The 27,111-nt window shown below is 42.2% G+C and overlaps 1 protein-coding gene across 1 annotated transcript in view; it reads right to left on the bottom strand.

Annotated features, from left to right (window-relative positions):
- Positions 1 to 27,111, bottom strand: part of GPBP1L1 (GC-rich promoter binding protein 1 like 1) — a 30,915-nt gene that overhangs the window by 982 nt on the left and 2,822 nt on the right. The window contains exons 2-11 of the mRNA XM_048944995.1: positions 14,862 to 15,771; positions 13,888 to 14,002; positions 13,007 to 13,136; positions 12,384 to 12,667; positions 9,770 to 9,842; positions 9,098 to 9,291; positions 5,664 to 5,804; positions 1,991 to 2,149; positions 1,152 to 1,276; positions 169 to 271 (exon numbers count right to left, since the gene is read on the bottom strand). Coding sequence (XP_048800952.1) covers positions 169 to 271; positions 1,152 to 1,276; positions 1,991 to 2,149; positions 5,664 to 5,804; positions 9,098 to 9,291; positions 9,770 to 9,842; positions 12,384 to 12,667; positions 13,007 to 13,136; positions 13,888 to 13,947 — 1,269 coding nt within the window. The 5' untranslated portion in view covers positions 13,948 to 14,002; positions 14,862 to 15,771. The remainder of the gene's footprint in view (positions 1 to 168; positions 272 to 1,151; positions 1,277 to 1,990; positions 2,150 to 5,663; positions 5,805 to 9,097; positions 9,292 to 9,769; positions 9,843 to 12,383; positions 12,668 to 13,006; positions 13,137 to 13,887; positions 14,003 to 14,861; positions 15,772 to 27,111) is intronic.

Raw genomic sequence — 27,111 nt, 5'->3', positions numbered from 1 at the left:
CCACCTGGGGATGCTGTTCTACGGCCACTTGTATATTCACGTGCTCTCTGTGGATAATGCAGGGTCACCAACCACCATCCAGTTTCATTTCTGCTCTTAGTCTTCTAAACATCCTAGGCACTGCACTACAGAGGACTTAGGCAGCAGTGGCAAGAGTCATGAACATACCTGCTCTGATTTAATTTGGAACTCTTTGAGCTCATCCTCTGTGAGGGGAAGGTAATTCTCATCATTTTCAGGATATTCCTGCCATCCCATTTCTTTCAATAACCTGATTCATGAAAAAAAGAAAAAAGAAAAGAAAAAAAGGGCACAGGAATTAAAGCAATGGAACAAAGGCAAAGGTGAGAACAGCCTGTCCATGAAACACAAGGTTTTGTATTAAATTACTTTGAGTTCACCAGGGAATCTTCTGCACTACACACCACTTAATGTTTAGCATTTACCCAATATTTTTCTTACTCAATGTCTTCTACAAACATTTAATCATCAGCATTTCTGTACACTGGGTAAATAACTAGTCTGGCAGAAGGACAAAAACCAAACAGATCTGAAGTTCTACCCAAGGACACTGAAGAAGGATGTGAGATAAACTAGCAACTCAGCTCAAGATCTTCTAGAAGTTACTGCCCGCTGACAGCAGATGCTCACAGGTCACTCACTAAAATAAGATACAAACTGAGACATAAAGTAAGAATTTTCTTAACTTTCTGCAGAATTTTTTCACAGAATTTAAGAGTATTCCAAGGGCAGATAGAGAGGAACCAGTGAGTATGAGTATGCAAGTACCTGATTCATAACCCAGATCATTACCTTTAGGACACCCAGTAATAAATTAATTGAATTGCCCTAGGTTTATGTTGCCTCACCACGTGGGCAGGTAAATCCTAGGCAGCATTAACGCACAAGGATGTGGCACGAGGGAAGTGCAGGAATTTAATTACAGACCTTGGCAAAGTCTTGGCTCAGCTGTCATCAGTGTTTGTTTTACTTGAAACTCCACCACCCAGTCCAGCACATAGAAATGGAACCCACACCTCCAGTTCAGCTTTGTGTACTTCCCAGAAAGTTCTTTGGAATAGTTTCCAGCTTGCACAGTCCGAGGACATGCCGTCTTTTACTCCAGACACCTTACTTGGTTATTTTCTTACCTGTGTTCTGCTTCCAATGAATGAGAGAGGTTTTCCCCCTCCTCTGGCAAGGGGAGAGAAAGGCCATTTTGATGGCAATTCTCTTCCCAGTTTTCCTTTGGTTCTGGTGTGCTGTTGCTCTCCATCTGAAGAAAAATAAAAGCAAAGTGCACAAAGAACACCATGATATCACACTTCCAAGTTTAACTTTCTGCTCTTGGGAGTAAACCAAAGCCTTCTGAGTCAGGCTTTCAACAGAGCCTGGACTGACAATAACTTGGAAAGCAGCTTCTACCTAGTTGTGACAGGACAATGTGATATGGATGACATTTTGATGCGCTGCACTTTGATGTCAGGGGAGTAAGTGCTGGCATTGCTAAGCCATCATCAGTGCCTCCACGGTGTAAGAAAACCATGAAAACCCCACTCTTAAGGTTGCAGTTTACACACACATTAAGCCACAGACTTATGCATTTAGGATTCTGGTCCAAGCCTGAGCCTTAAGCCTCTATTCTACACATTTTACAAGCACTGAATTCAACTTCCCTGTGAATGTAGTTTAACATGGAGTTTGAAATCAAAGACAGTATTGTTCCATCCCTGAGAGAATTCCTACAAAGACCCAGATTATCTTCATCATCTGTTACACCTTCACTTCCACCTCATTTATCACTTATCCTTTTGCATTTCATCGTGTCACGCATCTCCTTTCATCACACTGCTGCTCACTACCTCTGCTGGCATGCATGTCAGACCAAGGGAAGTCATTCATTTCCACGTCCACAGCCCCAGTCACATACACTGCTTTTTTCAGTACCCAACTCCTTAAAAACAGCCATCAGTAAGGACAGTGATCTTACATCATCCAGCTTGTCACATTCTCTGCTCTCTGTTATCTCCCCATTCCGATCATCCTTCAGTGCCTTCAGGAATTCGCTCTTCTTATCAGTGGTGCGACGCATCAGCTTTGTCAAGCGTGAAGAGCAGATCTCGATAGGAGGGGTGGTGCTGGAAGGACTCTAGACAAAGCAAGCAGAATATGGACACTTGAAGGTGTACCCTCTTGTGAAGATCAGGCCCTTTTAGGATCTGCACTATTAAATGCTCATCAGCTCCTGGACTGGTTCTGAACTCCTTAAGGAATCTAGTTGCAGATGTCCACCAAAACAGTGACTGGTGTTGTGCTGGTAAGGGAAGAACTGGCTATACATTATGCTCCCACCTATCACTACCAATTTTGTTTTGTTTTTTTTTTCTTCCAAATTTCCCTAGGCATCACCGTGGCCAGGAATACATTTGTTTCATTCCTTGGCAATGTAACTCTCACACATGTAATGCTGAATACTACAACAGAAAACGTGGGCAGAGAGCTTCATGTGGGACTCAGTCCACAAAGATTATAAAATCAGGGAGCTCAGACTCTGTTCTAATTTGTGTCTTAAGACATCCTGGCTGCCTCTACCCTGAAATTAAGCTTTGGGCTGGGAATCTCTTTTCAGGGAGCAGCACATCTTCAACCAACTGGACACTGAACAGCCACAGCCTCTGCCTCCTCCCCTAGAGAGCACACTGCTGATTCCTGCCTATGGACACCCAAGGAAACCCAGGTCCTGTGCACGGCCAGGCACAGACAGCCCTTGAGCTGTAGGAAATCTGCTCAGCTGAATTCCTGAATCCAAGGTAACCTCACACACTCTTCCCCAGTGCTTTGCTTTCGTAATTACCTTCAATCTCTGGGCCAGGCGTAAGGCACAACAGCTTGCATGTTGGCAGTGGCCCAGCCATGACAGTGCAATTAAAACAGCGATAAGCAAGATGAGCTTTCAATTTCATGTTTCATCATTTTGACTGGCCGTGCAAAGAGAATTTAAAACATCATGAAAAACCTTCCTGTATCCTAACCTTCTGTTCATACATGGACTTCATGGCTGCCTACTGGTAAGGAATCTAGCTTCTTGTGTGGATACCTGACACTAGAACTTCATATGCAAAGACATTCTTTTCCTTTATTTACTGGCTTTGATTTTTATCTTTTTCTCAATTGAAAAGAAAAAAGCACAATTTCCTAAAGCATGTGGCTTCTCCCCTCCCTTTTTTTTTTTATTTAAGCTGAGGTGGGAGGGTTGTAAATTCAGGCTCTCAAAAATAAATCTCCTTTATAAAGAAGTTGTTATCATACCACACGGTGCTCTGAGCAAAGATCAAGGAAACTAAAATATTTAGCAAACATAACCAAGCAGCAACAGCTGCTTACATTTCTCATGCCTGCTGCACGTAAAACACTGGTGTGCAATAATGCCATTGAGAGAAGCGTGCTGAACGTAACGCCTCACTCTTCTCAGGTAGCCTTCTTTATTTTGCCCTGTTTAACACTGTATTGAACAAATCAACAATGGTAAAGGACACAAATGACCAAATGTTAGGATGAGAAGCTACTATAGTCCTTAAAGCTCTCAACACAGTACTTAGTTTGACTGCAAGTGATGGAAGGTAGCAGTGAGCAAAGGAAAATGAAAACTAGGATCTGTGGGTAGTTCTGAATGCTCTGCTGAAGCATTTGAGCTTTTTCCTACAACGTTACTGAAAGTGAACTGACTTTCATTTCTCTTCTCATTTTATACAGATTCTCTACAAGGCTTTTAACACTAGAAGAGACTGTTACGTAAATTTGCACAAGTAGTTGGTTTTTGGCATCTTTTCTAAAGGTAGGTTTAGCCATTTGAAAGAAATATCAGGGCATCTCTCAGATATTCTAAATGAGAACAATGCACAACATCCAGTCTGTTCAGACACCAGTCTATGAACAATCACTCACACACAAAAGTCATCCTACGCCATCTTAAAGTTTCAGATGGTCTTGAATCTGTTGTCGAGCACTGGCTAAGACACAGCGCCAGTGCTGCCCAGTACCTTCTAGCTTACAAGACGCTGTGGTCTCTTACAACCAGAGGTCTATCTTCAACACTTCTGCAGGACAGACTTTATCCCTATCTCAGAAATAAAAGGACAGATTGGTAGTCCTGCAGAGCTGGGATTACTGGATTATTTGCTGGCCACAGCCCTGTGTTTCCACACTGCCAGTCTCCAATAGATTCATAGAAAAACACATTGCAAGTGTTCAATTTCATCTGTGATGAATTGTAGCCCTTTTTGTTCAGCTGACTAATGCTGGTAACAGAAGTATTAAAGGAAGTACTGCTCTGAGAAAAAGCCCAGCTGCACTCCTCCTGTCAGAGCAGTACAGTATCCAACAGCTTTGCTGACTAAAGTTTCAGCCACAACTTTCTTAGAAAGAATGAAAAACACAGCCAGACCACTTGTGCCACCAGTGTATGGTACAAAGTGCATGTTTCATTGGTATCTACTTGAGGTAAAAGCCTACATGGCTTATGTGTTTATACTGTAAAGGTGTCTGTACTCTACTGCATATTACACAAAAAGGAAGGCTGTCAGTAGCACAGAGCCTAAGGACAGACAAAAGGTAAGGAGAAGGGATACAGCACCAGATCTATTTCTCCAAGTGACAGATGCAGGCTTTTTAACCACTGCTTTTATACTCAGGAACAGCTATAGCAGAAAAGCACAGGTTGTTTTAGAGTACAGCCCACAAAGCAGAGAACCATAAACACGACAAAGAAGGTTTTTGTAAAGGACAAAGTCAGATGCACAACTAAAAAAAAAACCAAAAGCAAACACTTCAACCCTCCCCCCATAAGCTATTACACTTGAAATGCAAACCACACAAATTACACATTTCCTGAATTAGTCAATTATTGATTTTAATACTTTTTAATTATGACCACCAACTTTTGGTTCATGATGGCGAAAAGTTATTCAATGTCACTTTTCTATTAAGCTTCATTGAATTTCAAGATTCAGAAGAGCATTTTGCATACAAGCTATGAAGTGAACCATAGGATGCTGGCCAAACACATGAAGTTACAGTTGCCACTGAAGTATTAAGTAATTTACATTTGGAGATTCTCTCCACACATCTGACCAAAACCAGAGGTAAGCCAGCCTCAGGCTCAGCAGATCACCTCCTACCAATGTTAAAAGCAGACACTAAGCTGAAAGCTTACAGGCTGAACCCCTCAAAGCTCACTGCCTGTGCTGTTGCTTTTCTAGAGAAAAGCAGCGAGGCAGATCACTTTCACTTTATAGGAAAAGAAAGTATTGAAGAACAGCATGGAATCAGTTTATCTCTCAGTGCACATCTTTTCTTGCTATCTGCAATTTCTAAGTCCATGTGTGTCCAACAACACAAGGCTATTAAGTGTGAGGTTGTCTGTTTATTTTTAAATTGCAAAGAAATTTTAGTATGTTTGGGCAAACCCCAAATGGTGATAGCTTTACAACCAGATCTCTTAATTTAGCATATCAAAGATGCACTAAAGCTGTGCTAAGAACGCACAAGTGAGTTATCCAGGGTACAAAGCCAGGTATCACACACAGGAGAGATCTTATTTTGTTGCAGCTACAGTAGGTGACAGTGATAAAGTTCCTTTCCTACACCCAAACCCAATTTCTTACCTCTTTGGGAGAGGTGAGGACTGAGCCACTTGCCAGTACCGCTGGTTTGGTTACAGACACTGGACTGGTAAAGGCAGAGTCACGGCTGGAGGAAAGCGAGCCTGGCTTGTGTTCGTTTCTGTTGGCTTTCCATGGACTTGGCTACATTGAAAAGAACACACAAGACAGTAAGTGGTAAGACACTCCAATGGGTTGCTTGCAAGCAGTAAAGCAAAAACTGCATTGATAGAAATTGTCTCTTGTGTGGAGTTTTCTCCTCCCTCTCCAAGAACATTCCCAGCAAGTTCACATCTAAATACATTTTTTTTCCCCCATTATCATCTCCTTTTTCCTCCAAGTCACAGCAAGTTCTGCTTCACAGGCACAACCCTGTAACAAAAAAATGCAGTTGGAGCCTAAGGAGAAAATCCAGTGCGGCTCTTCATTAACTGGAATAACCACTGAGGGAATCAGTGCATCCTGCAGCTAGGCACAGATAGGAAGCAAAGATCCCAATTAAATCCACATTTCATATAGGAACACTGTATGCCTCAAAGAAAAGGTTTGCCTCGCTTGACAGGAGTTTCCCCTGTGCAAGAAAGAAGCACCTCAAGGAATCTTTCTGTCCAAGCCAAGAATGTAAATTTCCTAGGGCTCTGGAAGTGTCCATCACTGCACTGATTTAGCCAATGTGGATGAGCACCTACTGTTCTGCTCTGGATACTCTGCAGTGTTCCTTAGATACAATGGCAATCTGGCTGAAAAGCAGACTTCAAGATAACTTTTTGTTACTTGGAAGATTTTTCTTGGGCCTGTCTTGTCAACCAAGGACAAACACCGAAGTGGCAGCTCTTACTGCAATGATTCTAACAAATGACTTGTATCAAGCAGCGTAAAAAATACATTTGTCAAAGCGTTAAGGCATAACGGTTCCTTTGAACCATTACACTTCTGAAGCCAACTTGATAGCAAAATAATTCATGCACAGTGTGATTAAGTTGTATCTGACATAAAATAGACCTTGTATTCCGGGAGCAATGAAAGCAGAAGCCATAATTCCCCTATGATCTCTCTCTCCATTGGGCTGTTTTATTCCTTTTAAAATAAATGCATCGCCATCATTCTGGTCTCATTAGCAGCCTTCCACACCAACCTTAGAAGTAGTCCACAGTGCTGAATAAATAATTCAGCACTCATACTAGATTCTAAACATCCCTTTCAAACCCCAAAAAGACCCTGGTCTCCACAATATTGCCTGTAGTAAGTTTCTTAGGAGTGGAGAACTAGTTTGAGAGGAAGCTTCCCTCTGCATACTCACATGGATGCACTTGTTCAGGCACCTGGCTCTTGGCTGCTAATTGTTATTCTCCCACCTTCCACAAAGTGGCAGCTTACGCAAATTCAAACACTGATCACTGTTACTTTCTTAGACTGCTGGATTCAAGGACAACAGCCACAGCTGAGCACCAAAAGGAATCGCTCGCATATTATGCCCTTCACTCACCGCTCAACTGTGAACAACTCAGCCACATCTAAAGGAAGAATGTGCCTCTATCACTGCCACTGTGTTCTCCTCCTTCGGTACAGCTAACAAGCATACTTCATCCCGTTTGCCTCTGACAGCTTTCCAGTACTGCTGACTTCACCAAAAGGAGCGTTCTGACTCTAATGCTTTATGCACTACAACTTTCTGGAGTCTTCAGAATGACGTATCCTACCACAGCTTCCTTCTGTCTCTACCTTTAGAACAAGGCATCATGCATACAGGTTTTCTACCTAAGGACATGCAGATCTCCATCTCTCCTATCAGTGGCCATCATTCACTAACACACAAGATGAGACAGCACACAACTCCTAGCTGTTGCAATCCCCACCAGTGAGCAGCACCACACTCCCTCTACAATCCCAGCACCGTTTCAATGCATACACACTTAATGACTAGAAAACATGTTTATATCACAATTAACACGATGGTGATCTGCTGGGAGCTGCCACGCATCACGAGTCAATACCTGCTCCAGCAGCACAATAGCCTTAATGTGTTATCAGTATTGTCACATCTACAGCATGAATCCAGGTGTAACCCACACCTAGTAACTGTTCTGAACAGAATATCCTTCACCAAAAGGAAGGTGAGGCAGCTACCATAACATATGGCCACAATTCTGAATTAAATATAGATGTATAAGCTGGAACACAAGTGAGAAAGATGTCAAAACTCAAAATCCCCCCAAAAACAAACCCTGCACTTTTAACATTAGTTGAACTTCCAAACCACAGTCGCAAGACTGCCTCCAAAAGCCTGATCATACTTTCTAAATAATCTATGAAAATTAAAGGGTTTATTCCAAGTGTGAGCACAGATTCATGCTTTTTTTGTTTGTTTCAATAAAAAATGAAAATTTAAAGGGTAATTTCAGAGAACAGTTTGGAAAAGCCTTAAGAGCAGCTCTTCTAGATTGAATTAACAGAAAAACTTCTGCAAAGGGTTTTAGAAGTAATGAAAACAAGTGCAATGGCAACAACACGGCAAGGACTAACAGCTATGAAAATATTTATGTTTGACTTCCACAATTCCAAGGCAATGGGTACACATGTAGCAGCACAGCAGACCTTTATACAGCTTTCAGAAGCACTTTCCAATCTCTTGAGCTCTAGTGCCAGTACAGCACTAGTTTTCAAACCTCACAATTATCTTTACACACAAAAACATCAGCAAAGTTTGAAAAGCTGTTTGCACTCCTTTTCACTCTTTGAAGCAATCCAAGAGACAATGCAATGGTTTGGACAAACAACACCTTTGGCTTTTTGTTTCAAACACCATTTAAAACATCCAGATGAAAAACTACTAAGGCTGTCTGGATACTTTTATCATCCAAGCTGCACAAGGACAAGTGACAGCTGCATTACTCACTGCACTACGACTGCATCTTGTTCAGCTATTCTGAACAAGTATGGATATGGACTGAGATACATAATGGGTTGATTCAGTGAACAGAAAACTCTTCTACTGATAACTTCATGTTAGCCCAATTTATCCCATGTAAAGGAATAAAGGTTTAGATTACCTCACTTGATAATCATTTTAACTATTAGAATTCTTCCTCAAGTTGGCAGAATTTGGTCTGAATCAAAAAGAACTTAGGAAAGGGTAGGAAATTCTGGATTTGCTTCACATAGAAAGAGTTGTTACACTTTCATCTTTGAAGAGTGTAACACCTTCTACACTCATCACAGAGGTTCTGCAGCAATGCAGCAGCCAGCATTAGCAATTAACATATTTTAGAACTCCAGCATCTGCACACTGTTTTTAAAAAACAAACTAATAATTTTCCTTAACTTCTTAAATACTTGTAATATCAATCCTACAAAATTTCTAGAGCATCTGTAGTTCCCATGTCCAGTGAGAGAATTTTCCCTTGATCCACAGTTAACTTGGCTGGAAACTCTTGTACCTTGGAAGGAGGAGCTGCAGGTTTAGGAACCAGATTTTTGTAGACACTTGGGACAATGGTGGTGGCTTTGTTGCCATTTGCCAGGTGAGAAACAGGTGATGTAAATGCAGCTGAGAAGGCAGCAGCAGGATCCTCTTTTGAAACCTTTTTGATGACCAGCATCTTGGTAGGTTGCTTGGCACTAGGGGGGTTTTCTGTCAAAACAAAACAAAGGATTTGAAATACAAATGTTCTGTTTCATAACAGCTTCAGTATAACGCTCCAGTTCCTCCCTTCCAAACCTCAGACATTACAGCTGATACTCCTTTGTTTCAGTTTTAAGAAAAGAGATAAGGACATTAAAGTCCAATCTTTTTTCACTTAACCACAACAGCTCCCTTGACTCCTAAGTGAAAAGCCAACAGTGATGCCAGCTAACAACCTCCCACTATAAAGCAGAGATCAGAACAGATTAATACTTTTTTGAGCAACCATGGATCAGCTGTTAACTCACCAAAAAATATTTTGTGTAACTTGCACCTTACAAGGTGCAGCACTTACACAAACAAGCAATTAGTACTTCTCAGGTCAAACACATTTTCTAGAGCAGAATTATTTATACAGTCAATAATATTTATCACTTTCTGCTTTGATATCAGCATTGCAGACAGCAATGCAGACAACTTTACCTACCCCAAACTCCGGAAGGTGTCCCTAAAGGTTTGTTCTGGTTGTTGTGTCTTCCTGCCTCTGGATTCAAAGATGGCTGTAAACACACAGAACATGCAAGTGAGTATATTCATTATATTGCACATAACAAATAAAGCTTTTGTATTAACATAACACGCTTCTAGGAAACCACAGTCTATTTCTCTTGAGCAGCACCCGAGTTAGAGGAGCGCTCTGTCAGAAGACACCTAAAAAGCTCATATTCTCATTTGCTTTTGCAGTATTTCCAACAGAACCATTAGAAAATTGAGGAGAGGCCCTTCAGCATTCTACTACACAATAAACTGATATACCCATAAAAGGTTCAGGCATTTAATCATCAGCCTGGCAATATTAGATTCCTAAGAAAAAGAAAAATGAAAAAAATCTATATATTTATAGACAAAAAAGCTAAACTATTCACTTTGAGCTTTAGAATCCACTTTTCAGGGCAACTGCATTCAGACCCACTATTCTCTGCAGACTTACCTTTGGTTCAGTATCAGAACTCAATGGAACAACTAAGGACATGTTCAAGCTCAAAGAAGAGCACAGAAAATCCAAGCATTCAATGACAAGTGCTCCCAATCAGCTATTCCTCTTCCCCTGTACCAAATAAGTTCAGTAAAAAGAAAAAAGCCACTGTTTCCTCTTTGTTATGTATCCTTCACCTTAGTTACTACAGCTACAGACTAAGTCTCCAATGACGAGATTCTGAAGCAGTAGCCATTCCTGTTCTATAAGAATTAGGAACAAATGTTACACCATAGCATGAATGCCTTCCTCAGACCCTAGAATTCCTGTTCCAGCTCTTCACTTTTTCGTTACAGGGCAGTTTTATAGCAGTGCTGCTCACACCACAGAACTCAGAACAGCAGCCTGTTTTATGGGGTCAGGGTCTGTCAGCCACACAGGCCTAAAAGCTGCACACTTAACCACGGTGTACCTTAGTGTCACACCATAGCAAAGGCAACAGGAGAGCTGCCTAGCAAAGTTTGCTTCTAGACAGCAGATGCAAGGTATTATCTTCTTCAGAGAAAAAAAGAAGGAAAACATATTTACAGAAGAAACAGCCACGTGGTTGGAAAAAGACACTTCTCAAGGTACTGAAGAGAATGAAGAAAGATTTAGATTGACTACAACAGTGTGGCTGCAATCATTACAGTAACTTTCTACATTTCAAGAGGCTTTTGTCTGCCTAAAGAACCAGCTTATAGCATGCTTGAGAAATCAGATTAACAGAAATCTACAGGTAAGCTTTATCATTGATCTCCAGGTGTTAACTAAGCTCTCATGCAGGCTACCACTCCTACAGCAGAAGCAGCTGAACAAGAGCATGCAATCACTCCCTGGGCACTCCAGTGAAAAACCCAGCAGTTTAAATCTAACTTGGGTCTTGGAGCAATTTAAGCTGAGACACTAGATTCTGTCCTGAAGCATCTGCATGGCATTCATATATTTCACTCCAACTTCTAACCTTCCAAACAGCAGCAGTAACATCAAACTGCCATGAGAATTTCAGATATAAACAACCTTCCAAAAATAAAAACTGAAGAAGGAAGCAAAAAGCTCAAGATGATCTACGTAAGTGTGCACACTATCACTAGAAACTCTCTTGACTGGAAGCAGCAATGGCTTGAGCACTGAAGATGCAGTTAGAGGAATCACAGGAGGAGGAGAGACTGAGTTACCAGAAAGGTACAGATAACACTGGCCTCATTACACTGATCAACGAGAGCCTGGAGAAAAGTGAAAAACAAGATGCAAAAAGCAAAAATCAAGGTCTGATAAAAATAAGATCTTTTTAAGGGGTGACAAAAGGACAAGAAGAAACTGAATTGGAAAGCAAGAGCAGAAATGGTGCTTACATCTTCATACTTGGAGCAGTTTCGAAAACTAAAGGTATTCCAGTTAAAAACAGAGCCAGGATAAAAGAGACTGTTACAACTAACAATACCACGGGGATCAGAACGCTGGAAAAAGGTGGAGGAACTGTAGACACTGATGGAAGAGATGGCTGAAGAAACAATGATTCACAGAGATTAGAAAATATCTCAGACAAAAAAATGCTATTCCAGAGGTTCTAAAAAAGATGGTTGCAAAGGTCTGGGCACGCATCATGATCAAGCTGGGGGAGGTTATCACACACACCAGCATGTACCAGAACAGGAGACAGGAACAGCAAGAAGACTGAAGATAAGCTATACAGATGTTCTTAGGAGCAAAAAGGGCTTTGTAAGCAAAGCCACAAGGGCAAAAACATAGCTACCATTCCTGTAGGCAGATCAAAGCGTCATCTTCTGAGTTCTAACGAAGATCTGACTTAATGCTTGAGTTACAAAGCTGTCTTCAAGTTCAAAACTACCACAAAATCCAATACTGTGCCAAAACCAATGCAACAAGGTCATCGAGTCCCCAGGTCTCTGGGTATCAATTAGTGTCCTGCAAGCACTGGAACCACTGTTAAATCTGTAGGGATCTCAGGCATGGAATGGAATGCAACTCTAGATCCTAGCCATCTATCGATGATGATAAAAAATGAAATCCGAAAAGCCAACTTCTCACAGCTGCCACTTGTAGTGAGAAGCTACACACTTACAAAATCTTCTTCCTCAAATTGCAAATGCTCTTTGTCTTCCTTCTTCTCTTCCCTGGCTTCAACAGGCAGCTTTTCTTGAAAGGCAGAACTTTTCCGCGAATGGAAGTTGCCATTCCAGTGGCGATGAACTCCAGTTCCTCCTCCACCACGCTGGTTCACGCCATCATGGCCCCGCGAGGGACCATGCCAGCCAGGCTGACTGCCAGAAAGCCCAACATGAGCTCCTTTAGAAACACCAGAATCTACAGAATCGTGGCGGAGAAGGGATGGCTGATGCCAGCAGTCTAAACAAAAGGAGATAAGTATTCAAATAATAAAACGTCAACACCACATGCAGAATGTTTTTCTTGTTAAGTTAGCGTTCACTAAGTAACTCCTAGGCCCAGCTTATTCAACGACTGTGACCATCCCCCAAAAAATCAACCAAGCCATACAATGCACATACAGCTTCCACAGAAACCCCTAAAGGAAGGCATGTGTCATGGGAGAACAGAACAGTGCAAATTTCTCATGGGATGTTTTGAAAGATAGTTTTGAGAAACATTTCTATCCCACAGAACTCTAAATTCCATAAAATACTCCAAAATAGCTGCTCTCAGACTGCACTCCAATCCAATATTTACCTCCTGCAGTTCGGAGGGGCCCATTATTGAAAAATCCATCAGAAGAGTTGTGTCTCCTTCGGCTCACCCCAAAGCGTCCTTCTCCCCGTGGAAGATGCTCTCCATGTTTCTCAAAGGTGGCTGCAGGGGACTGTATAAAGAAAAAGATGATGTAATAAAACACTCCCAAGCCCACATTCCTGTTCTACTTCTCAATATAGCATGCATATCTGTACAGCTTAGCCAACACCATTAACAACCACCTGGTCCATCATGACCTGATTAACCATTAAAATATTTTTCACCATTGTCATTTGCAAGTAATGTAAAAGTCACTGAAGAAAAGAGACCTGAAAAGAGAACTCCTGGGTCAACCGAAGCTTTTTCTGGAATCAGAAGATACCCCCACATTAAAAATGTAAAAAACAAAAACAATAAACCAAACAAAAAAAAAGCCCTGAATAAACCAGTGAGTATTTCTGAATTTGGACTTGGAGTCCAAGGCACATCAGTGTACTGCACAGCAATGGCCACTTTCATAAATGAAATCCAAAGAATTGTATCATGAGTGCCAGCTCAAGTCTTGACCACTCCACATTATTGGGGGAAGGGAGGGTTCTTAATCATTTTCTATTTGGGATTCCACTCAATTCTCAGCACAGTAACACTGAACTTCTTCCATGTCTGAACGCAAAGGATATTTCCTCCTCTGAAACAGAAGGGATACATTTGTGGAAACAAACAAAAAAAGACTTCCACCTTAATGTTTCCAAAAGACTTCCCTAAAAATCAAAAAAGTAGTTAAAAAAACAACAACAAACATTTTAAGTTCAATCTAACACTGGGACAAGTGTACAAACATTACCATAGCTCTGAGAGCAAGCAATCTGTAACTGAGTTACCTTGGTTGACTGTGGTGTTGAGAAGTTAAGCCAGGCAGGAACAAAGTCATGCTGCGCCATTTAGGTCCAGTGTCTCCCTTCAATAAAATGAGGCATCAAACCTCATGGCCAGGATCTGTAAATGAAGAGAACATTCCCTGACTCACATCTCTTCCAGAACCTCAAACCTGCTCTACACTACTAAGAGGGGAAAAAGCACCCTAATTTTTTGTACTGCGCTTGAAAATGACTTTTTTCCTGCTGACTTTGTTCCTCTGAACAAAACAGGTAAGAACTTAAAACATTCCCACCTACTTCCTGTTTATAATTCCATTCTAAAGCCACACCCATGAAATCCATGATAGGATAGGTCTGGAGATGGAGGAAGACAGAACAAACAGCAAACGTCAGTGATCTGTAAAACTGAAATGGGCCAGAATTTGGTACATTCCTTCACTGCTTTTTGTCTCACAGCCCACACAAGAGTGATCACTTCCTATTTTATTGCAAAGGTTGTGCATTGAACACGATCAAGCCCACAATGCTGACAGAGACACTGAGAGAAGATCAGTCCTGAAGGATCCACCGCAGCCCAGCTCCTGCACCCCAGCTTAAGACTGTAGCCCAGCACACCAATTTCCACAGTCCACAGAACGTCTTATGTCTGAACTGCTTTCATAGCAAAGAAACCAAGTGCCCAGGAGCAGAACACAAGCTGGCTGAAAGCTCTATATCTTAACGGAAGTTCCACCAAAGAGCAGCAGATGTGTCTCCCACTGAGGAACCCAAAACCAAATTTTCTTTCCAGCTTGTCACAGCAACTTTCTCTGCTTAAAGCAAACATAACTCCACTACTACTCTACATAACTGAATTTCGTCCTTTAATAGAAGGCTCCCCGGTTTACAGCGTTAGTTGATTTTTACAACCTTCAGTTCAGCCACAAACAAGTCAATACTACATAAGCAAAGGAAAAAAAATAAATATGATAACTCACCCAGAGTTTGGCCTCTCCAGTCCAATGTCCTCACTTTTCCTTTGCTTCAACAACCTTCTGGTTCCTTTCTTCTCCAGTATACTCTAAGGCCAGCCTTGAGGCAATAGTGCGTCTCAAAGCAGAGCACGAGAGGCCGCACTTCGTGCCAACTGTACCCTCCACCCCCTCAGCTGCTCATTTTAACCTCTTTTTGCACTCTCACTACAAAAAAAAAAACCAACCTAAGAAGGTAATTTATATTTTAAAAAAAGCCACGACCACGTTCACCTCATTAAATATCCTCTAGTTGTGCTACTACAGAAGTCAGTTACATTACAAAAAGGTTTGCCAAGCCTGAATGACAGCATTCAGAACAGCGCCATGGTTAACACTGAACACGTACACCCAAGTCTGCTGGGCAGCTCATGGTCTGCAGCAGATCAGCCCAAACACTCTGAAGAAAGGATCACAACGTATGAAAAAGCTTGCCCCAACTGCTGAGATCTAAATAAGAAGCATCCGCCAAAGTGCTCTTAAAAGATAGACTTCATTTTTACCAGATACATTTGCTAAAAAAAAAAAAAAGTATAGTTGTTTTTTTTTTTTTTAAATGAATGTTAGGATATACTCTAGACTTCACGTAGCTTGGTTAATGCTCCACAAAGCTAAGCACTACTTGATGTAAAAGCTCAAAAGCAGGCACAAATGTTTATATTCCTGTTTTTCACCATTTACATGCTGAAATATAGGTCATATGAACAGAAAAATGCTAGGTCAAAAAATAATCTCTTCTACTCTATTTTTTCTAGACTGGGTACTGCTTTTAAAGGGAGACAAATTATTCCACAAGAGCTTCTTGTTCTACAGTAGAGAGTTCACTTCTGGGTCATAGTCCTCTTCCATCAAAGAGGTGAGACAGGAACTGTAGTCACTGAAAAAAAATACAAAAACACAACCATCAATACAAGTGGCAGAAACACGATAAATAATGACTAGAGAGAAGAACAAAAAGAGAAACAGAGCAACTACTGCGTAAGTGCCAAAAGCTATTTGATCTCTGATCACAACCAAGGCAGAAATAATTTAATCATCTAAAACCAAACCATAAAAAAGTTAAACCCCTTTACCCACGCTCTCCATCTTCAATGCCTCAAGAGGCACCGAAGTACTAAGACAGGATAGGAAAGCTTCGTCTACAAACTCAAAGTCGCCTCACAAACCATCAGGTTATTAAATAAAATCATCCCCGATATTTATGTCTCAGCAAAAGCTGAGAGAAACAAAACCAGCATTTGTAAGGAATGTGAAGGATGGATGTACTGCTAAGACTGGAGATCCATCCAGCCTCCACTCAGAGCAGAATGAAAGGATATTCAATGGCAATCCTTGCCATTTTTCCCCACACCTATGAACTCAATCCTTCCAAGACATCAGGCCTTTATGGAAGGTTCAAGAGGGGGTATACCATGGGTTTCTAACATAAAACACCACGCTTTGCTCTTTTCTTATTCATTTTTAACATGGTTTAATGAGAACAGAACAAATAACGAGATGCTTGTACAGAAGGGTCCCACAGGCACCCCAGTGTCTCTGCCCCCAGTAACACAGCTCCCCTGAAGCTTTTCCCTTTGGTTTCCAGCCTGACAAATGCCACATGACACCAGTAATTTTTTGCTATTGATTTTATCAATTCTTCTGCATGTCTAAACATCAGTTTGATGGAACTCAACTTCATGGTAAGGTGAGCCTCCACACTGGGGAGCAGCACAACAAAACTATTTTTCTTGTCATGGCTTTTTTCCCTTCAACCATCCTACCTAACCAGCAGAAAACTGACAGGTCTACCACTCCCAAAACATTTGAAATGATTTCTCACTGTTTTCAAGCCATTCCATTTCTCAGGATCCCTTCAGGCAGGCCTCATTCTGCCTTTATAATTGACTTATCAGTGTTTGTTTTCCTTGCCTGGGTATGGTTCCATTCTTTGAACAATTCTGGTTTTCGTTGCATTTGCTATGCCATTCTTTACTCTGCTGAGCATGCAGAGTATGCCTTTTTTGTGCGTGCGAGTGTAAGGCTGTTTTGATAGAAGCTGAACATAAACAAAGAAAAGGGATACTGTAAGAATCATCACATTTTTATCCTCTAGGTAATTCCTTTTAATAGAACAGAAAACAATGATATGAGAATGAGGGGATCTATCTGAAACAAGATGTTGTTGTTGATGGAAGAACAGAGTTCTGGCACACGCAATACAGACCTGGAAGCTCCGTGAGCACCACATCCACTGCCACAATCTCCTAAGCGTCACAACACTGCAAACAACACAAGTGCCACCCTATCAAGAGCTGTTTTTATATTAACAGGTAATTTTTCAGTGTGCACAGTGCAGCATGGAACGTCTGCTGCAGACAAAACAATTTGCCTTCTGTGCTGAACTCAGCACGGGTCCGACTCCTTCAGATGTGACCTTCCGAGGCTGCTACCACACAATTCAGCGTAAGTGGAGGATAAAACAGGGACAGACAGTGCACAGTTGAATATATTTATGTAAGATTAATTACTTCACCCTCTGAATAAATATGCTTTACAAACAACCTGCATAGCAATTAAGCCTTGTCAAATTATTGACAGAGGCAAGTAATATCATTTAAAGATGTTGATTTAATGTACCTCAAGAATGATTCACACTGAAGTGAAGAATGGACCAAGCAGCAAAACCCATACAAAACTGTTCCTTGTCTTTAAAGGGAGCCAGATAAACCAAGGCTACAGAATTCTGTATCCATGCCGTAGCAGGAAGGAGGTCTGAGTTCAGAAGTAAAACCACAACTGAATTACACCGACCAGGTTTCACTTCAGAGAAAGGCTTCCAGGACTTTCCAGAAATGAAAGAGCCTATCAGCAGTCAGCAAAACAGGCGGCTTTGTATCTCAGCGCAGCCAGAAGCATGGTGAAACTCCATGCAAAACTCCGACCACCAACACGCATGCAGACCTCTTAACGTGCTATTTTGGTAGCCCTGGGATTACCAGTGATCAGAGCAGTTCACTAAGGAGCAATCTCTCACATGCACGCAGACAGGCCAGCACAACTCACAGACGTGATACTTTGAACTGCTGTTTAAGTCCTACAAGCGTCGTGCTTTTGCTATTCCCATGAACCACCAAACCAAAATACTTCACTGAACCAAAATACTTCACTCTTGTTACAGGAAGGACCTCCGCATCCTCTCCAACTTTCTAAGCAAGTATTTTGGTACTTATGTAACTTCTACTGGGAAACAATCTCACTCGTGGGTGTCACCATTACAGGAGGGTTTACAAAGATCTGCATGAAAGGAGCTGCAAATTAAAGCAAGATGCTTAAGCTCATCTCCACCCTTTTCAAGTAGCATACAGACGATAGGTTTCAAATTGGAAATTCAGAGTTGTGCCTGAGTTTATTTCCTGGCCTGAGCAGAGCAGGGAAGGCTGTGTGCCAATGCAGCCTGCAGATGGCTCCTAATTCCATCAGACAAACAAACTGCTCTTCGGTTATCACCTTCCTCTGCATGCAGCATCACAAAAAGTAAGGTATGTGACACATGAAAACACAATGCCTGCTTTCAGTTAAAGCAAAAGCTTGCCATTAGATGAATTGCTGTAGATAATACTGCTGAAGCACTTCAATCTCTGGTATTAATCCATAGGTTTCTCTCACACACACTGAATCCTGACCAACATTACTCCTTCCACACATCCACAGAGCACTCCTATAACCTACTGTACCACTGGCAGCACCAGTACCACTAAATCACAACAAGCAAGGCCAAGAGTCTATCAATAACCTTCTCTGACAGCAACTTACAGTAAATCATTAATAAAAAACTGCAAGAACAAGCACGAATAGCAGCTGAAATCCCAGCATACCTTCTCAGCTGTGTAGAATTTAAGCCAGACGGTACTACAGTTTATTATCAGTGCTTCTGTGTAAAACTGTTTCCTTTTCATCTATTCATCTATTTCATCTATTTGTGTGTCAGACGAGAGGGGGCAGAGCTCACTTGTGCTTTGTGTGGAAGTCCATTTGGGGCAATACAACCGTCAGCCTGGCTTCAAGCAGCCGTTCCCTGGTGTTCCCAGCGCCCAACCACACCCTGCTCTCTTCTACACCACACTCTCAACCTCAGCAAAAAAACGCACCAAGTGCTCACAGTCTGAACATCTATAGTCACAATTCTGCATTTCTCAAATCTTTCTTCCCAATACACCACGTCCTGTTTGTTTGATTACCACGCAGAACTGAGGTGACCTCTGCCAGCCAGCAGAGAGCCTCCACGCAGCGGTGGGTCTGTGTGCGGTGCAAACACGCACAGCCCAAGGAGTTCTGCCATCCTGCACTCACAGCTCAGCCAATCTGCTCTTTAACTGCTTCACTGTATGGAAAGCAGCAAGGACAAAGATCAGCCCTGATGGCCACTCCCAATTCCAGGCAAAAAAAAATAAATAAAAGTCGACCAACAGTGCTTGTCAATGCAAGTTTAACCCATTCGCTCTTCCACGTGCTCGTGGTTGACTTATTTCTGGAAATGCGAAGCAGAGTACCATCAAATGAGGCACTCTGAAGTCTCACCTCCTCTCAGAACAATTATATTCACTGTAGGGAGCTCTGGTGGAAAAAATAAAAAAGGCTGTCATGCACCTCAAAATACTCTTTCACTGATCAAAAGGCAGACTTTTTTGACAAGAGAAGGACATAAAATAGTTACTCTGTATGAGCACTTGGGTTCAACTTGCTAACAGTTCTAATCTCTTGAAAAATGATTTAAATGATCATTATTCACACGTTACACAAGAAATCTTTCAACTAAAAGCTACATCTTTTCCCAAGGTTTTGTTGCTACAGAAATACTTCTAACACTGGAGTCAGAAAGAAGTGAATGAAAAAGAAACCAAATGCTATTTTATATAATTAAATGTCATTGTGTATTTGTCTAAGTAAATATTAAAGGCTTAACGTGAAAATGGAAGGAACTCACAGGCATTTAAAAGTGACACAGATTAAGGTAAGTACACACAGTTCAGGTCAAAATACCCCCAATACGCCACCCATGAAGTTCCCTTCTGTGCTACAGTTCCCAACAGCTGTCCAGGCACTGCAACCCTTCCCTCTTCGTTAGTCTCTGAAACTTTGATTCCCAAGCTGAGCCTTCCATATAAACCTAACAGTAGGAACCAGGGAAGCATTCAGTAAGCCAAGAACACCAGACGAGAGAAACAAGCTGAAGACAACGAGAAAAGGATGAAGATGTTCCTAAAGCCGTAAGGAAACGCAGAGATTGGCACGACCAGCCGTGCATTGTTCCTGTGCTTCCTCTCCCACCTCCCACCTCCTCCTCCCAGGCAGAAGAGCTGCCCTGAGCGACCGACCAGATCCGAGGCCGCCAGCTGTGCCGTGCCCTTCTGGCCTTTGCTCACATTACATATTCCAGCACATTTCCAAGTTTTACTGGATGCTTTTCCTGCTTCAGGTTTCTCTGCGAGCCTCCTCAGGTCCCTTCAAATCTATTTAGGTAGAATCCTATCAAACATAGCACCTAATTCAATCTCTCCTCTCCCACGGCAGCAAATGCAAGTCTTGGAGCCTCTACTGAAAACAACTGGACAAACTTTTACCCTTCATTATACATTTATCAATACAGCACACAGCAGCTGTAATAGGTCAGAGACAGTATCTGTCTATCCCTGCCACAATTTCAGTCCACCTCACTGCCTTCCTATGTATTCCTCCAACTAGAACGCATTTGCTTAAAAAGATCTGTTTTCCTAACTGGTCATCTTTATAAACTCAACTGGGATTTCAACAGTATTCCTAACGATCAGATGTCAGCTGGGTTGCAAATGCATTCAGAAAAATTAGTGAGCAATTTAATGGATGCATAAGGCAGAACAGAATTTACTTCCCTCATCAGTTTTCTTTCTGTGCAGCTCTTTTAAAGTTATTCAATCAAGCAGACACGCCTAAACATACATAAAAGAACTTCCTACTTAGCTACTCTTTAGAGCATAGTGTCATTTCCAGGTGTAAGTTAGCTGGCAAACAAAAAAACTCAGAGAGAACACAGCTTGGTATTAATAGAAACTTTTTCTTTTCAATAAGATAATCATATTTGTGCACGTAGTTATTTTAAAATAACATAATTACAAATCTTGCTCCAACCTTGCATATATTATTGAGCCTTACTATAAAAGACAACTGCAGCATTACGAGTTCAAGAGCTGTCACAACAACTGCTGAGCTGAATCGTCTCCAGTTGAGATGGGTTATTTGTACCTACACAAAGTGTCTGCAAAACAAACTTACTTTCATTCTGCCTTCAGCTCCCATTAAGACAACCATGCAGACACACCTGCAGTCCATCCTGCTGCTGAAACATGGCTGCACTTGGAGAGGACCAGCGGAGGTGTTGCAGAACGACATGAACAACCAGCAGTGCTCCCCGTGCCGTGGTGCGCCGCAGAACACGGAGCTGCCACCCTTCTTTGTCTGTGGCACCACACAACCACAGCCCCAAAGGGTTATCTGAACACAACTGACAATTAGACAAATAAAAATACCACTCAGAAGCGTTGTTTGAATTGTACCTATTGGCTGAAAAAAAGTACCATCTAAAAACGCACAGCATCACCCAACTTGGATTTACAGAATCAAGGAACTACGAGCCTGTTAAAACCATACATAACGTGCTAAAATGCTCATAATGCATCCAAAAATGCACAGAAATGCAGATATTAAAATTCTTTTTTTGTGTGTGAAAACCATCTGTTGCTGAAAGATTAACAGCTTACTTTTCAAATTCAAAGCAAATTAACCTGTCCTGCAGCACCACCAGAGCTGTGCTGTGCTCCAGAAGCGGCGCTGCACCTGTGTGTGCTCCAAGACAAAATCACCAGCTTAACAATACAGATGGCTTTGCAGAGTAACAGGTAGGGCTGGGGGAAGATCCCCACCTGTTATCCATCTGACCTCTCTTGCAAAGCAGATGACTAATTTCAATGATGTGAAAACAGGTTGAGAAAGGTCTACGAGGTCACATCTATACCTTAAAGTCCTTTGCAGTACCCGCACGCCTCCCGAGGCAGGCGCCTGGTACAGAGCTGCCTCACAAACAGCTCTCCACTCACGGCTTTCTTCCCATTTCTAAGGTCACGCTGACCAAATCCTACCTGCTTCTGAACTCCTCAAACAAATACATGCATCCACCCAACCACACACCTTGCACCGCCTGGGCTTGTGAGTAATTACTGACAGCAAGGTCTGAGGAAAGGTCATTTCGTTCTTACCAGCAAAGACACAAGGATGCACGAGAGTAACAGAACCAAATCATACAAAAGTGACTTCTAGGTTTACAACAACAGAAAGATTCTCCATCAAGCAAGGAAACACCACTGACAAACAACTCAGCTTTAGCAATGCTCCTGGATGCACCAAGCAGAACACAGCCCCCAGAGGCAGCACGTCTGCCTACAAAAGCAAGCTGCGTTTTGTACAAAAGCCCAAAGCACACTTTGGAAAAGACTGCTTCTGGGCAGCCTTTACAACAGCCTGCGTGAGGTGATGAGGCTCAGAACCTCAGCAAGCGTGAACTTTACAACTGAATCATACCAGTGGGATCTGAAGAGTTTACACCGAGTCCAAAGATGGCACTATTTTAACAGAGAAACAAGACGACTCAGCACCTACCAGGCACACACTGGGACGTGGGTACTGCGCCTACAATTATTCCCTCAGCCTGCACAACCTACAGTTAGTGGTGACAGTGTCACCCCTTATGCACCTCTCCTGTGCCACTTATGACTCCATTCCTGTTCAGTGGCCCTTTACAGCCCTCAGTGCTGCTGATACTGGAGAACAGCAAGTTACCCGGCACACTGAAGCCTGCTCACTGCTGTCCCCTACTGCATGGAGGGGAGCCCTGGGTGTTCTATACATATCTGCTGTTAAACAAGCGTGGCCACTGACATTACTGATAACAAAATAACACCCCACACCCAGTGCTATGCTAATTTAAATAGTGTTATGCTTTAAAATTGAATTGAATGTTCTGAACTTTCAAACAGTTTTAGCATTTTGCACTGTAAGATATTTTAAAAACCAAAGAAGCCATTCTGCTAGTTTTCATCAGATCCAAAGGTCTCTTTAGCTTTTGAAGAGCAAAAAAACACCAAAAAACCATCTTACAGCACACTTTCATCTACAGACCATTGGAAAACACCTGAGGTCAGCACAGAGCAGAACATTACAAAGCAGAAAACCTTGTGGCATTGAATGGTGTATCTGCACAGCCTGCCCAGAGCCTGACGGACAGCCCCTTCTGACTCTCAGTAATGTACACTGGGGTAATGCTCTTCATCATAAAGAAGGAATTGCAAATATGTAATTACTGCCTTATCCCTGCTGCATGCTACATAACTCCTGCCTACCTGCCTTCTAGAGACGTTGATGGCAAACAAATGAAACAAAAAGTTCTCCAATACCTTGAAAGAACGGGATGAGTGTTGCTCACCACAGGTATTTTGTAACTCAGTATTTTACCAGTGTTATTTAAACTATCGTAGCACATTTACATTTAAATATATTCAGTTCAGAGCAGAGAAAAACCATATTTCCTTTGGAAAAGAACATTAAATACGGGCAGAGTATATCAAATATTTGTGTCAAGGCAAGCCAGACCATAGATCTCGTACAGGGGAGTACAGAGCTGCATTCCAGATGAAGGATAAGAAAAGAACAGAAGGCACGTCACTTGCAAAGAGAAAAAGCAGCCAATGAAGAGAACAGAGAAGGACATCCAGAAGTCAAAGACTGTTCTCCCAAAGGGTATTACAGTAATTCTTCCCCTCAAACCATTTCCCCAGCACTGCAGACTGGCAGGGCAGCGCATTCCAGTTGTTGTTACTTCCTGCCCCACTAACACAATCTCTACCCCTCCCTTATTATAGGATTATTCCCAAACCTTTCTACCTCAAGTCCAGGACCATTCAAAGAAACATAGTATCTATTCATCTGTGGCTATGATATGACAAAAACACGCTCACTCAGCACTTCTCAGCACACACACAGCACCCGCATTATCGAAGTTTATGCTCTCTGCTACGTTTTTCCTTCCAGTAAGGAAGCTTAAAATTTTCAGTGCACTCTCTAATAAAATACTATCAAAAGGTGCAGAAATACCACCAAAGACAGCCCTGTTTAAAATGAGTCCTACACATATAAAATAAACTGCAATAATATTCCACTTGTTTGGTTTTGGCCTTGAAAATTTAGAAGAGGAACGAGCTGTGCTGACCTGCTGCATCGGGCAGGGAGCTCCTCTCTGGGTGAGAGCTCTGTGAGCTGGGCAGCGAAGCTCTGACAGACTTCCACAAAATAAACCAAGGAGATACTGACAACATATTGTTCAGCTGGTTGGAGTTGGTCTTTAAGGCTGCTTCTATTGCAGACAATTACTGCCTTGCTATTCTGCATGTACACTGTGTGAGTCAAAAGTTAAGCAATGTCATTCTTCTACCCCTGTGCCCTACAGTAAGCTAGGGAATACCAGGAAAGTGCCTAGGAAGGACCCTGAGAGGTTTCATAGATCATCTTCTTCTCCCGGGGCTTAAAAGACCTTCTACTCTCTCACACTGGATGTCTTTGAAAATAAATTAAACAGTGTCTCCCTAAAGAATCTGTACAGTCACCTTCAGACTGCAGAGGTCCAAAAAATAATCCTAAAATTAATCTTAAAATGTCTCAAAAAAATCACCAGAAAAACAAGTTTACTATCAGTGGACTAGAATTCATTATGCAGGTTTTCACACCCACACTGGAGTATTTTTTTAGGAGCCATACATCACAGATTACCACATCAGCACTCTCCAGAGCATCTCTACAATTCGTTTTGGCTGTTCCTACAGCTTGGAAGCCTGTCCCTGCAGCCAGTGCCCAACTGAACACCTCCAGCTGCCTCCTCAGCCCCTGACTACCTGCTCTGCTCACCAGGGACACGGCAAGCTCACCTCTCTTTACAGCCACCTCTGAAGACATCTCTCCATGTCGGTATTTATCCCAGCAGAAAAAGGATGTAACAGTGCATTATAGGATTGAACACAGTCACATTTCTTTCTTAATAAATGAATACATGTCACGACCACTCCAATTTTACTGCTGAAGCTATTTAGGTTCAAAGTACTGATGGTGATAACAACGAATGTGACCCACCTAGCACACCTGACAGCTTGCAGACAGCTGGCTCCCACTTCCACCTGCGCGTAACTTTAACCTGCTGATGTCTGATGAGCCACCAGTGGTACAAAACCATGCCAGAGCTCAACAGCTTTTCAATCCTCACTCAGAGGTTCTCTTTTCAGGCCTTCGTTACAGTTCTTCTCACCCAGCTATAACCTTTCTTAAAGTTTGACAAACCGAACAAAACATTTTTGCTGGAGACCTACAGCTCCTCAGAGGAACGGAAAAACTGCCTCATGACCTCATTTATGATGCTTCGATGTATTCCAGTACGACAAGTGAATTTTCATGACAGCAATGCTGCTGATTCATGGTAATTTAGGAACCACTACAAACCCCAAATACTCTCTCACAGAACTGCTGCCTCGCCAGCTGCTATGTGTCTGCATGAGGTAATATTCCTAAACTTTACAATTTGAACCTCACCTATGCTAAACAGGATTGACTTCACACTATTTCTTGAATTTCCCAAGATCATACCATCTGCGTTCAGCAACAAAATCATTTCAAAACAGAAAAACAAAACACCAAGCAGTACATGACCCAGCAGAGGTTCCTGATACGAGCACTCATCACTTGTCTCCCTGTGACAAGATGAGTTGAACAGACAGGCTCCTGTCCTGTCTTTTTCCAAATGCTGGGAGTGGATTTGCTCCCCACCACTCCTCAGCTGGAACTTCTCCCATCCCCACAGACTCTCAGCTCCCGAAGTACTGTGGGATACATTCCATAAGGCCCAGCCAATCTGAAGTCATTTAAGGCATCCTTAACCCAATTCTTCTACTTAAATGGAGTTCAATATATAGAAAAGACAGTTTTCCAGAACCAAAAGTCAAAAGCATAATATATTTAACATTTGCAGGGTACAAGAATTCCCCCACCAAGCTTTTAAAGATTAGCACTGAAAAACTTTTCAGACCACCTCATGTGAATACTGATTAATCTCCGGGTGATGGATGGCGCACTGGAACACAATGGCAGAACGCTCTTTCTGGAGTGTTTACTGCCAGAAGTCTGCTGATAACTTGACTATAAATTCACCCACAACTTTCTGGGTATCGATAATCTGCATCCAAAAGAACAGCAGATGCCCCACAGCAGACTCAGCCCTTTGTTTACAAGAGAGCTGCTCATTAGGAACTAAGGATGACAAAGCACCAGAGCACTATGGTCACTGTCACATGCTGTGTGCTATGTGGGTCACAGAGATACCCAGGAAAGCAGCCCCTGCCACACTGAGCCTCTGTCCCCAGCATCACCCACCCAGCCACACCATTACTGTCCTCTGACACTATCTACCTAAACCTGCTGCACATGCTGAAAATAAAAGTGCTCCATGGGAAATCCATTAAAATATTTGGCCACTTCTTGTATTAGAAAAAGTAGATTCCAAAAAAACAAGGACATGAAGCTAGACCCTGGGCGCACACACCTCTGCTTATCAGGAGGCACCAACACCGCACCACACAGCTGTGATGTTCCTTTCAAGGTGGAGGATAAGGCAATGAAAGCCCCAAACAGAAATGGAGCACAAGATTCAAGGATGGAATTAAAAATACATAGAAAGCTGCTGGTAGTGCTGCTAGAATGGCCCTATTGCTAGGACTTCAGCAGCTCCTGGTGAGCCCAGCAGTCCCAGAGGCTCTGGGTCATATCCCACAAACTATTTGGGCCTGATCATCACTTCTTGTACACAGCCTCAGTTACATCTGGATGCACCGCTTCAAAGGGTTTGTCCTAAGCCAGACCTTGGAGTGCAACCATTTCACATTAGTCATTTTAGGGAACTGCACACACTGACATCCTACAAAGTCTTTTTGCTGCTTAATTACAGAAAAGCCTGAGAAGTATAAGGCATTGAAGTTCTTCTCTTTGCCAAACACTTTTGGAGCCCAGCTAGAGAAGGCAGGAACTGAACAATGTTAAGCACGCTTTAATTAAGAAATCCCAATTTGTAGTCATGTAGTCCAATTGCTAATATATATGATTAATGTAGCTG

The sequence above is a fragment of the Lagopus muta genome, chromosome 5 (genome assembly GCF_023343835.1).
Source record: "Lagopus muta isolate bLagMut1 chromosome 5, bLagMut1 primary, whole genome shotgun sequence".
NCBI lineage: Eukaryota > Metazoa > Chordata > Aves > Galliformes > Phasianidae > Lagopus > Lagopus muta.
This window is presented reverse-complemented; position numbering and strand designations above follow the sequence as displayed.